The sequence below is a fragment of the Arctopsyche grandis genome, chromosome 4, assembly GCF_051622035.1.
Source record: "Arctopsyche grandis isolate Sample6627 chromosome 4, ASM5162203v2, whole genome shotgun sequence".
In the NCBI taxonomy this organism is placed as follows: Eukaryota; Metazoa; Arthropoda; class Insecta; order Trichoptera; family Hydropsychidae; genus Arctopsyche; species Arctopsyche grandis.
In genome coordinates this window covers 5638666-5651749 of record NC_135358.1, presented here as the reverse complement: position 1 = coordinate 5651749, position 13084 = coordinate 5638666, and the positions used below count along the sequence as shown (strand labels likewise).

At 35.9% G+C, this 13084-nt stretch overlaps 1 protein-coding gene across 2 annotated transcripts; it reads left to right on the top strand.

Moving 5' to 3' along the window:
• The first annotated feature begins 2276 nt into the window (after window positions 1-2276).
• Window positions 2277-12903, top strand: AP-2alpha (adaptor protein complex 2, subunit alpha). 2 transcript variants are annotated; one of them, XM_077429110.1, is made up of 18 exons: window positions 2277-2389; window positions 4842-4918; window positions 5005-5216; window positions 5286-5479; window positions 5597-5828; window positions 5904-6169; window positions 6243-6411; window positions 7720-7907; window positions 7986-8118; window positions 8193-8324; window positions 8408-8605; window positions 8695-8867; window positions 9770-9910; window positions 9983-10114; window positions 10193-10323; window positions 10396-10540; window positions 10625-10829; window positions 10909-12903. In XM_077429110.1, exons 2-18 carry the CDS (start codon window positions 4855-4857, stop codon window positions 10984-10986), a joined length of 2793 nt encoding a protein of 930 aa, XP_077285236.1. In that variant the 5' UTR covers window positions 2277-2389; window positions 4842-4854; the 3' UTR covers window positions 10987-12903. The 2 variants fall into 2 exon arrangements, with proteins under 2 accessions (XP_077285236.1, XP_077285235.1); XM_077429109.1 differs by having other exon boundaries at window positions 9752-9910.
• Window positions 12904-13084: the final 181 nt, after the last annotated feature.

Genomic DNA, 13084 nt, shown 5'->3' with positions numbered 1-13084 from the left:
TTCGTCGAAGTCAGATCACGTAGCCACGTGGTTGAGTGAGGTTATCATAACCTCTTGAACACGTGCGCGCTAATTTCAAGTCGGACTCCCCCCCCCCCTTTTTTGCCCCCTGCTTGATCTCTGGGTATATATATATATATATATATAGATAAAATACAGTTACCTTACAAACAGAATTATAACCTGTTTTCATTACTATTCAATTTCCCGCCTTTGTCCCGTATCACCCTCACTTACGCACACTGTACGAGAGAGAGAGAGATATACATCGAGCCGAGCCGACAGCAGCAGAGACCAGACCGCAGACGACGACCTGTAGATCCCTTGGAGGAAACCAGCCCCGCCCACGCTTACCACGAGCTTCTACGAAACCGACTTCCGGGGTGCTCTCGAGTTGAACATCCCTGGAGTCTGTACAAGATTGTTCAAGGATAGGATATATAATGAGAGTGAAATTGGCTGCGACAAATGAGACAGCCATTCAGTCGTTGAGCCGTTGAGGGGAGACCGTCAAAAAGTCGAAAATGTTCGTTTACCATGCATACATATGAAAAACGGTTAGTATATATGTATATCAGTGGCGTGCGGAAGAACTCTCTCTCTCCCCCCGTCGTATATCCTCACTTTGTTTGCGCGAGCAGGATACAAGAGGAACAGGCTTTTTCTCCCGTATCCTGCGCGCGCACATTAAATAAGGCTGTATGACAAAAAGAGAGATAATTTCACCGCATGCCACTGATTGGTCACGTTTACCATGCATTCTTTTTTATATCTTTCGACTTAAGATCTTTCGATTTTCGATCGTTGCCTTCCGATACTTGCGTTTTCGGGCGTTTCACATTCGGGCCCGTGAGGTAGACCCGCCACTGATATATATTATATGGTTCGGTGATTACTAGTCAAATGTGAACCGGTCGCTCTAGATCGGTCACACGTGATCACCCGTCACACTAAAACTAGTCACGAGAAAACTGGTCACACCCTAAAATTGGTCACGAGAAAACTGCTCACACCCTAAAATCGGTCAACCAGTTTTCTCGTGACTAGTTTTAGTGTGCGAGTGATCACGTGTGACTGATCTAGAACGACCGGTTGTCCTGTGACTGGTTTACATATGACTAGTAGTCCGTTTACCATAGTATATATCAGTGGCGGCTCGTCCATATGGGCTGCGGGGCTGCAGTCCCCCCCCCCCCCCCAGTACAGTACAAATGCATGCTATTTTTGTCGTTTACATAGGCTGCGGGCTGCAGACCTCCCAGTATAGTACATATGCGTGTGTAGGAATCTCGTCGTCGTCATCGTCATCGAAACCTTCGAGAATATTCCGCAACAACAAACTACATTCCCGAAACCCAGACGACATGCACCTGCAGTCATTATATTAAACTCAGGCGGAACGCCCCTACCAGTCGAGTGGAACCAAAACGGTCGAAACACGCCGCCACCATTAAAATACATGGCGGACTGGTGGTGAAGAAGACCTTCACAATAAGACTAGATCCCCATAACTGGTGACCCCCGACTAAGAGCCACGCAGCCTTCAAAGCAGTCAACTTCCAACCTCACCATAACTGGTGACCCCCGACTAAGAGCCACGCAGCCTTCAAAGCAGTCAACAAAGCAGCCCACAGTGCAGTCAACTTCCAACCTCACCATAACTGGTGACCCCCGACTAAGAGCCACGCAGCCTTCAAAGCAGTCAACAAAGCAGCCCACAGTGCAGTCAACTTCCAACCTCACCATAACTGGTGACCCCCGACTAAGAGCCACGCAGCCTTCGAAGCGGTCAACACATCGCTACCCCGCCTACATTGGTACTACCCCGACGTGATCTACGCAACCTTCTGATCATTCAACAGCACGGTCAACACATCGTACCCCGCCTACATTGGTGACCCCATCTTTGAACCACACAACAGTGTTTCGTTAGGCCGGGATACGGTCAACACATCGCTACCCCGCCTACACATGCTATTTTTGTTTTAATTTGATCAGCCCCACCACTATGAATTTTCACGAGCCGCTACTGGTATATATATAGTACCGCTTACCATGCACCTTTTTCATCTTTCGACTTAAAATCTTTCGATTTTCGATGTTTGCCTTCCGATATTTGCTTTTTCGACTTTTTCACTTTCGGCGCCGTGAGGTAGACCCGCCGTTGAACCATTCAGTCGTCGAGCTGTTGAGTCGTTGAGCCGTTGAGCCGTTCGATTGCACAACGCCTTGCTCAAAGGTTTCAGGCACCTGTCACCGAAAGAGACAACGGAGTTCGCGAGCCAACGGTTGTGTTGGTGGCCGTGTTCGTGTCGGTGACAGTCGCCGCTGCTGCCGCTGCCGTCGCCGCTGCCACTGCCGCTGTCGCTGTCGCCGAATCGGCGAGCGGGTGAGTCCTCGTCGCTGTCATCGCCCCTCATTTCTTACAGTGGCAGAGGGCGCAGCGCCCGCGCCCCCACCCGCTGCGCCCCCACCCGCCCTCGCGCCCCTCCGCCCCGCACGCACCTTATCTGCGTGCGCGCGTGTGTGTGTGCGCGCCGGTTCGCCCCTTATCACCAACAAATTCGCCAACCGCGGGGAAACGCCGGCCGCCCACTGCCACCACCACCACCACCACCAACACCGACACCGACACCGACACCAACACCACCAACACACCAACACACCACTCCAGATCGACACTCGATTATGCGCCTTATTGCCCTCGTCCGTAACGCCCATTGTTCCGCGGCAAATGTCATTCAAAATTCGACAATACCGACTAGCACGGTGCACGTCCTATGTGGCGCTATTCAATTTTCTCACCTCGCACCTTAGATGGTTAATGAGGACCCTGCCCTTTCCATTTGACGTTTCTTTCTGTCACGGATCCTATCGACGGTTTTTCCGTTCGATTTTACATAAGCGGGGCTGCTCTATGATTGAATTAGCACTCTGTATCAATCTCGTTCTTCGAATGATGAAAATTGCTAAACAATTCACCCGCGCGTCATAATCAATAAGTACCATTTCCTACAGAGAGACATTGTAAATCTTATGACAGTACATACATAAGTAAAATCAATACACTTTCAATGCAGTATATTTTAATATCGTCAGTTTTACTGAGTACAATTTTTTGATTTCATTTCCTTTCAGTCGAGCAAGTAGTCGGCTGAATGTGCCAAATCGGAAATAAAATTAGAACACCTGTTGGCACATTTAGACATGCACATATTAAAAAACGTTACATTTCTGATATTAAACATTGAGTGAAATGTATTACTTTCCTATTGCTATGGATTTTTAGTTGCCTTTTCTTTATTTGATTTGAAATATGTGCATAGTTTCTTCGTAATGAAAAGAATCGCATGTATAAATGAACCATATTTTGATATATTTTTCTAACGTAATATGTTATGCCATTTTCTTATCTGCTTCTATTTTTAGTCACCGATTCAGGAATAATTGTCCGATTTGTTTTAAAGGAAAAATCTAATATTAGTATTACATATACATATCTTCAATTATCATCAGATCTGTGGAGTCGGAGCATTTCAAGCAGAGTCAGAGTCACAAAAAAAGGCAACTTACTCCGACTCCGTTCTAATATTTTCTTCAAGTAATAGTATTACAGTATGTGTCAACTAAAGTCTCAAATTTTACTGAAGTAAATCCACCAATTTTTTTTATGAAAATCATGATTTTAAAAGTACACTACAAATAAAATCGAATTGTAGGTATTTTGATATTTTGTGAACAAAACCGATTATTTCTCATACTTTTTTTATTCTCATTGATTTGTGTATGAAATTCATACACATACACTATTAATGTAATTTCTTTTAATTCATTACCAATATTTCAACAAATTGGGTCAATTTTTAATGATTTTTTTAAAATTCCTTTAATTTTTTGTATTTAAAAATCGTTACCATTTTTACATACCTCTTCTTATTACTAATGATTTCATACGTTGGCAAGAAAAGTCGTTCTTATTAAAATCGTTAAGGTTAATATCGGAGTCAGAGTCAGTAAATTTTGACTCTACAGCCCTGGTTAGCATTTGCTTTAGCATATTGATTATACTTTAAAGGTTAAGAAAAACTGTTCAATATGTGGGTTAACCTGTTAACCTGAAAGCAAATCATCTTGTTTCTAATCCAAATCGTTCATGAAAATCATTTACATACATTTAAACATATATTCGCCAGTAATCGAATCGATTTTCTTGGATTTCACTTATCTATTTTGATAAATCGAAGTGTACTGTATTAGTTTTCACTATCTACATATATGTATGGGAATGAGTGTGTTTGAAACGTGAGGTAACATTTTACACATCAGTGGATTCATATTTATTATGATTCTGAAATTTAATATAATATCCTTATTCGATGATGACTCAAATCAGTCATAATTGGTTTTTGGTTAACTATCATATCTGAAATTCATTTTATATTAAATGTTTTAAAAATACCAAACTGATTATAAATTTTATTTTAATGTTTCATTAGAATGAATTGACATACATACATATAACAGTTTATACGTACATATCCTGTTCATTGCAAACTATATATATATATATATATATATATATATATATATTTCATCATTCATGCTTTCTCTTGATAGCATTTCGCGAGCTCTACAAACTGACGATTAACAATTACACGATCATAAGCACAATTTTATTTCAAAAACGTTTATTCGTTGCGCGAAAGTATTGAATACACTATTATTATTATCACTAGGTGTGTTGCGTGATAAGAAATTTATAACTGGTCCACACTGATGTGGGCGTGATATAATTATGTTTAATTTTTTTGTACAAATTTTCTACATGTGTCGATTTGCAGGTCAAGGGGCAACATGCCGGCTGTCCGGGGAGATGGAATGCGAGGTTTGGCTGTGTTCATATCCGACATAAGAAATTGTAAGTGGGATTTACGATTATCGTCTAGCGATTGATATGTTTGAAGCCGACTGTGATGTGTTTAAATTTTCCGTGTGTTTTTATAGGCAAAAGCAAAGAGGCGGAGATCAAACGTATCAATAAGGAGCTCGCCAACATCCGCAGCAAATTCAAAGGCGATAAAACCCTCGACGGATACCAGAAAAAGAAATATGTCTGCAAATTGCTGTTCATATTTCTGCTCGGACACGACATCGACTTTGGACATATGGAAGCCGTGAATCTTCTGTCGTCGAATAAATATTCTGAAAAGCAAATTGTACGTTTGGTTTTCAATTTCACACTATTTTATTCATCAGAACGTCTACTTTGAATTTTTGTATTTTAGGGATATTTATTCATATCGGTCCTCGTCAACACAAACAGCGATTTAATATATTTGATCATTCAAAACATCAAAAATGATCTTCAATCCCGCAATCCGATCCACGTCAATCTTGCTCTTCAGTGCATCGCTAATATCGGCAGCAAAGATATGGCTGAAGCTTTCGGCACTGAAATACCCAAGTTGCTCGTTTCAGGGTACGTCAAACGAAACATAAAATATTTATTTATAATAATCAAAGGTTTACGTTTTGTGAATTATTATGTCAAATTTTTATAAAATATTACTATTTAGTATTTTGATCATATTCGTAGAGATACGATGGACGTTGTCAAGCAATCGGCCGCCCTTTGCTTCCTTCGATTGTTCCGTACGTGTCCTGAAATCATACCGGGAGAGGAATGGACGTCTCGCATCATCCATCTGCTGAACGATCAACATATGGGCGTCGTCACGGCAGCTACGTCCTTAATCGATGCACTCGTTAAGAAAAATCCAGACGAATATAAAGGATGTGTGAATCTGGCCGTCTCCAGGCTGAGCCGGGTAAATTAAATGCGCAAAACTAACACACGTCAAAGTCGTTATGTTCTATTTATTGAATGTTTGATTTTATTTCAGATTGTGACTGCGAGCTATACCGATTTGCAGGACTATACTTATTACTTCGTGCCGGCGCCGTGGCTCTCCGTTAAACTGTTGAGGCTTTTGCAGAACTATTCGCCGCCGGCTGCCGATGAACCCGGCGTCAGGGGTAGATTGTCCGAATGTCTAGAAACGATACTGAACAAAGCTCAAGAACCGCCCAAGTCTAAAAAAGTTCAGCATAGCAACGCTAAGAATGCCGTGTTGTTCGAAGCCATTAGCTTAATCATACATAACGACAGGTAAGTGTCATTCTATGACTTAATTAGTTCAGTTCTATTGTGTTATTTTGATAATTTTCATTTTCTGTTACAGCGAAGCCAATCTACTGGTTCGTGCCTGCAATCAACTGGGACAATTTTTGAGTAACCGTGAAACGAATCTTCGCTACTTGGCTCTAGAATCAATGTGTCACCTTGCAACTTCGGAGTTTTCTCACGAGGCTGTAAAGAAACATGAGGATGTTGTTATACTGTCTATGAAGGTACTAGTGACATGCCCGACGAAATATCATCGCATGGATTATGCCTAACAAATTATGCAATAAAAAAAATAGTGAAATAATAAAACCCAAAGTCAAAATCGAAGTCGAAATCGGAATCGGATAATATGAAAAGAAATGGTTTAAAACTTCGCTAAACAAAACTACCGTTACGTATTTTTTTATATCGCGTGACTTCAGCAATTTCGATTAATATTGACAAAAAGAAGGCAGAGTTCTGAAGACAACCGTAAAGAAGCTGTATTCCTATATATAATATTCAATTAAATGGATAAATATGTTCAGGAGTTATGTATGTCTAGTTATGGTGAAGGCAATAACCTAATGACTGAGAAGTATCTGGTTTCGACACCCGCGATTTCGATTTCATTTTATTTTTCAAATATCGTTAAAATATAATTAATTTAAATTAAAATATTTATATTTAATTGTTTAATATGAAAACAAAAAAATGGTTCAAAACCTCGCTAAATACAATTATTATGACGTGAAGTAAGCAATTTCGATTAATATTGATAAAAAAAAAAGCCCAAATGAAGAATCGACGTTGGCTTAGTGGTTGAACCCTGTTGAGCTCAGATATACCTATAAGAGGATATTTGTGGTTTCGCAGGGTTTGACACCGCGGAAATGTCTCGACGAATGAATTTATACAAAGTTTAGGCTTTTTATCGATTTATTATGTTCGGCTAGCGTTACACACATAATATCCCCCGCACACACACAGAATAGCGTCTTTATATATATAATAACTAGTGTTGTACCCAATGACATATCATCGCATGGGTGTCAGCATTTTAAGTTATTAAATAAAAAAAAATGAAAAGAAATGTGTCGTCGGTCATGTGTTTGATTCCCACTCGGTAGAATTTTTTTCAAATACCTTTTAAATATATTTAATTGTTTAATATGAAAAAAAAATGGTAAAAACCACCTACCTATCTATCTATATATAAACAATATAAAACACCGATAGAAAAATTAATTAATTAATTAAATAAATTTTCATAGATAGGTGGTAAATTCTCTGCCAAGCGGAAAAATTAGTAGCGATCAGTGTATATAGAAGTTATTTTCTTTTGTTATTGTATTCGTATATACGTTTTGGCAGTGGTTTAGCTGTGACGTACATATATATGTGGAATCGAAACGACTATTGTAGGACGGCGAGCGTTATCTCAGACAGACAGACACATAGCGATATTATATACATATATATGATAATAAAAGTGGATCGTGTTGGATTTTAAAAACGATAGAATGCTTTTTAATTGTGTGATCGTTTTTTAGATGGAAAAAGATGTATCAGTACGCCAGCAGGCTGTTGATTTATTGTACGCCATGTGTGACAAGTCCAATGCTGAGGAGATCGTACAAGAGATGCTCGCATATTTGGAAACGGCTGATTATTCCATCCGGGAAGAGATGGTTTTGAAAGTTGCCATTTTGGCTGAAAAATACGCAACTGACTTTACTTGGTTTGTTATCTATTGAGGATTTATTTTTTATTAATCTTTTTTTTCTTCATTTTTTTAATGTAAAAATTATCTTTACAGGTATGTTGACGTGATATTAAATCTGATAAGAATAGCGGGTGACTATGTGTCAGAGGAGGTTTGGTATAGGGTTATACAAATCGTTATCAATAGAGAAGAAGTGCAAGGATATGCGGCAAAGACCGTGTTCGAAGTGAGTTATTGGTGAAATGAAGCAATTCATTTTTTTTTTATGATTTTATATTGAAATTTTGATTCAAATTTTAGGCACTTCAAGCTCCAGCATGTCACGAAAACATGGTAAAGGTCGGTGGTTATATTTTAGGCGAATTCGGTAACTTGATCGCTGGCGATCAAAGATCCTCTCCGCAAGTTCAGTTTCAACTGCTCCATTCTAAGGTTTGTTTAAATCATAATATAACTGATTTCGTGTAGTTTTATGTTAAGTTTATATGTAAAATCGAACGTTTTGTGATTTTTAGTATCATCTCTGCTCACCTATGACTCGTGCGCTTTTACTCTCCACGTATGTCAAGTTCGTCAATCTATTTCCGGAGATCCAAACTCAGATACAAGACGTGTTCCGACAGCACTCCAATTTGCGTTCAGCCGACGCTGAGCTGCAGCAAAGAGCTTCCGAATATTTACAACTTAGCATACTTGCCAGCTCTGATGTCCTGGTATATATATATATATATATTTTAGCTACGTTTTGTTGTATCATATTTTGTCAATACTGTTCTGTCTAATAGTATATTTGCTTATGTAGGCCACAGTTCTTGAAGAGATGCCAGCATTCCCCGAAAGAGAATCGTCTATACTAGCCGTCTTAAAGAAAAAGAAACCTGGTCGTGTTCCCGATAATGAAATACGAACGTCTAAAAGTCCGCATCCTCCCAACTCTTCTGGAACTAACAATCATAACGATTCTAACAATACTAGGTAAGTTATCAATTCAAACTATGTATGAAATGTGAAAACGGTGTCACGACAAAACGCTTATGGGACAAAAAAACTCTGACATTATATTCACAGTTAAAACGCTCAAACGACATAACGCTCACGGACATTATATTCACCAATAAACCGCTCATGCGAAAAAACGCTCACGAAATTATTTGTACGTACAAAAACATTATTTTTTACAAAATCATTGTTCAAAATCAATTAAATAATTATCCTATCACAGATTAATAAATAAAATATAAATTAAAACTAGTTTAATCTCAATTTTTACAAATTATAAACTTATAAGAATTTTTTATTCCTTTGTATTAATAAGGACCTTTGAACAGTTACAAGTTTTATTTTAATTGTTGTTTATTATAAATGCTTTTATATGTAAAATATTAGTTACAGAAACATAATATTATATAATTCGGTTGATTATTTTACATTTAAAAGCATTTATAATTAACAAAAATTAAAAAAATAGTTGTAACTGTACAACAATCCTTATTAATACGAAGACATTAAAAGTCCTATAATTAAGTTGATACTTTGTGAATAAATTGAGATTAAACTGGTTTGTTTAATTTATATTTTATTTATTAATCTGTGATAGGATAATGTGTAAATACGTCACGACACGTTTTATTGAATTTTGGATTAATTTTGTTGTAAAAAATAACGTTTTTATACGTACGAATAATTCCGTGAGCTTTTTGTCGCGTGAACGTTTTGTCCCGTGAACGTTTTATCTTTGAGTATAATTTCGCGTGAGCGTTTTATCTGTGAGTATTTTGTCGCGTGAGTGTTAGGTCTGTGAGCGTTTTGTCGCAGAACCTGTGAAAACTTGTACATGTAGGTATTATAATGTTTTATAGAGATTTGTTTGATATTAGCGCAACCAATGCCGATCTTTTGGGATTGTCTACACCTCCATCTAGTGGAAATACTACTTCTGGTGGTTTGCTGGATGTATTGGGTGATCTCTATAATCGCAACAATTCTACACCGAGTAATCAACAAAACAACGCTAAGAAGTGATTTTTTATTTTAATTAAAGTTTTATATATTGTATGTATGTATGTGATACTCATTGATCTTTGTATTAGGTTCATATTTAAAAATAATGGAGTCTTGTTTGAAAATGAGCTCATTCAAATCGGTGTCAAGAGTGAATTTAGACAAAATTTGGGAAGGATCGGTCTTTTCTATGGTAACAAAACCCAAAGTCCTTTGCACAGGTGTGTAAATTGTATTTGTATTAATTGTTTTTTTTTTATTATTGAATGGATTTGCTTTAACTATTGTTAATTTTACAGTTTAAGTCTGGAATTATTATGGGAAAATTCGACAAAGCTTAACGTCCTTATGAAACCTGTCGAACCACTTTTGGAAGCCGGTGCTCAAGTACAGCAGATGCTGACTGCCGAGTGCTTGGACGATTTTGCTGGTGATTAATTCGGTAATATCTCAGTAAGAACGATGAATACGATGATCGCTAATCGAATTGTATGTTTCACAGACTCTCCCGGAATGGCAGTTTCTTTTGTATATAACAATGTTCCTCAAAAGATTTCAATGAAACTACCACTCACTCTAAACAAATTCTTCGAACCGACTGAAATGAACGGCGAGTCATTCTTTGCAAGATGGAAAAACTTGGGAGGGTGTGTAGTGTTTTTTTTCTTACGTGAATGATTGTTTCAGGTGTTTTTAATGTGGTTTTTTTTTTTTTTTTGTATCGCGTGTAGAGATCAACAGAGAGCCCAGAAGATATTCAAGTCTAGCTCGCCGATGGACTTGGCGGCGGCTCGCACTAAACTTCTCGGCTTCGGGATGCAACTTCTCGACGGAATAGATCCGAATCCGGATAATTTCGTCTGCGCTGGAATAATCCACACGCGTCTCCAGCAGGTCGGTTGTCTTTTGCGACTCGAGCCGAACAAGCAAGCGCAAGTAAGTGATGTTTAATTTGATCGGTTCTGTTTTCGAGATGCAATATGACGACTTATTCCGGTGAATTTATCCATTCCAGATGTTCCGACTCACAGTGCGCTCTAGTAAAGAAACCGTATCTCAAGAAGTGTGTGATCTGCTTTCCGATCAGTTTTAAAGTATGTTGACAATAAATATACGTACATATGTATTATTAGGTCGTTTGAAAAAAACTTTTCTTTGGTTTGCCTGTTCAATATTATAAATACCTTTAGTCGGATTCATCGTACATTTTCACACAAAAATTTAAATGGTTCTATTTAAGTTTTGAATGATTTTTTTTTTCTTCAATTTTGTACATACATATTCCAATCGATTGTTGCATATATGAAATTTGTATGCACATACTGAATTTATTTTAAATGAACTATTCAATATTGACAAGCTTTTTGATACAATTTACACCCTCTATATAAAAAATAAACGTCTTCATAAATTGTTGAATTGCTTTTGTTTAAATGTAAATTTTAAAAATGCACTGATGTTTCGATTTAGTGAATATTTTTAATTTTAGAGAGTCAAATGAGATTTATAGATCTACGCTATAATATATTATAAAATCATATTTATATCAATATGCATTTAGTCAAATATAGTGTGCAATTTCACACCAAAAATTTATATCAATGCACTATGATAATTTTTAATCCATGCCCGACTGTTAAAGAAAAAAATTCTTTTTAATTTTATCCAAATTTATATTATCTATATGTATACTTTTTGTGATTATTAACATGGATTGTTCTTTACTTTTTGTGATCTAATTATTATACTTGTATGTTTGGGCTCAAACTGATTTTAAACAATGTAATTTTTTTTCTAAATTCTTAATTAATTTGTATATCATGTGCTGCTGTATTTTGAACATAACTGAAATACGTCTATTTAAATATTTTTATAAACAACGTCACTATGTAATATCTACGTGTAAATTCTAATATCATAAAGTTCCACACTCATTATATCGACTTCCTTGAAAATGTTAAATATTTATATACATAAAAATAGTAGCGAATTACATATACATATTCTCTTTAGTATCACAATTTTCAACATGACATTAATGTTTTAATAATCTTATTGCAATGTAATAATTATTATAGTACCGATTAATACTACTTAATGGTAGCTCAAGTAATTTTTAGTTTTATTTTGTGTACGAGAATAATTTTTTTATCCTGCCTTTGATTTGCTTTAACTTTTAAGGTATGTTTAGTGAGATATCATTCCATTTAGATACATATTTTTTTATTTCATAATTCACAATACGTCTTATATACATATATACTAACTAATACATTTTTGTTTCATATTATTTTTTATTTTTTTCTCTCGAATGTTTAACAATTAATATTTTATTATTATAATCGCCATATGATCTGCGAGTAATACTCTCACGATATATTAAATATTCAGTTATCATATCAAAATATTCATATAATGTACGGGGAAAGATATTAAATTTGCTCATTTATGGCTTATATATAAATATATGTAGAAACAAAAATATTTCGTTGATAATGTCGTGTGTATATGCCGTTCATTAGCTTCTTGTTAAAATTATTTTAAGGTTTGCATCGAATTTGTATTTGCCTAAATTAATATATTGTATACCCTTTATTATTTGGTTGTTTGAAACAACTCTGTCCTATGTATTCGTATTTTCTAAAGTATGTATGTTGAATTAATTGGCTTTGCGAATCTCTCAATCAAGCATAGTATTTATATTATACAATGCATGTATAGGAATTAGTTTTTTGAATGTTTAACGATAAGTGCAAATAATCTTGAATTCGCATGCCGAAAAGTTCTATTCATCGTTTATATTTGTTACTATTTATTTATAAATTGACTTTGTTTTTAGTAAAAACTTGTATAAAATAATTTGTAATTTTGGCCCGCATGTTTCACGTCGTCAAAGTTTATATAATTAAGATCCACATTTTCAATAATAAATATTTAGACAATGTGCGGTTTCACTAGAACATAATTTAAGAATAAATTTCGTTTACTTTTATTCATTGTCCAAATTCTCAAAAAAAAAAAAAAATGCATATATTCAAATAGTAAGCGTAATAGTTTCAATGAAGTTAACATTGAAACAACTTATTTTAAAATGTGTAATGAATTTTTTTTTATATATATATTTATAATAATATATAAATGTTGCTATGAAATGTGAAGTTGTAAAAATAATAATAAAATATATGAGTTCA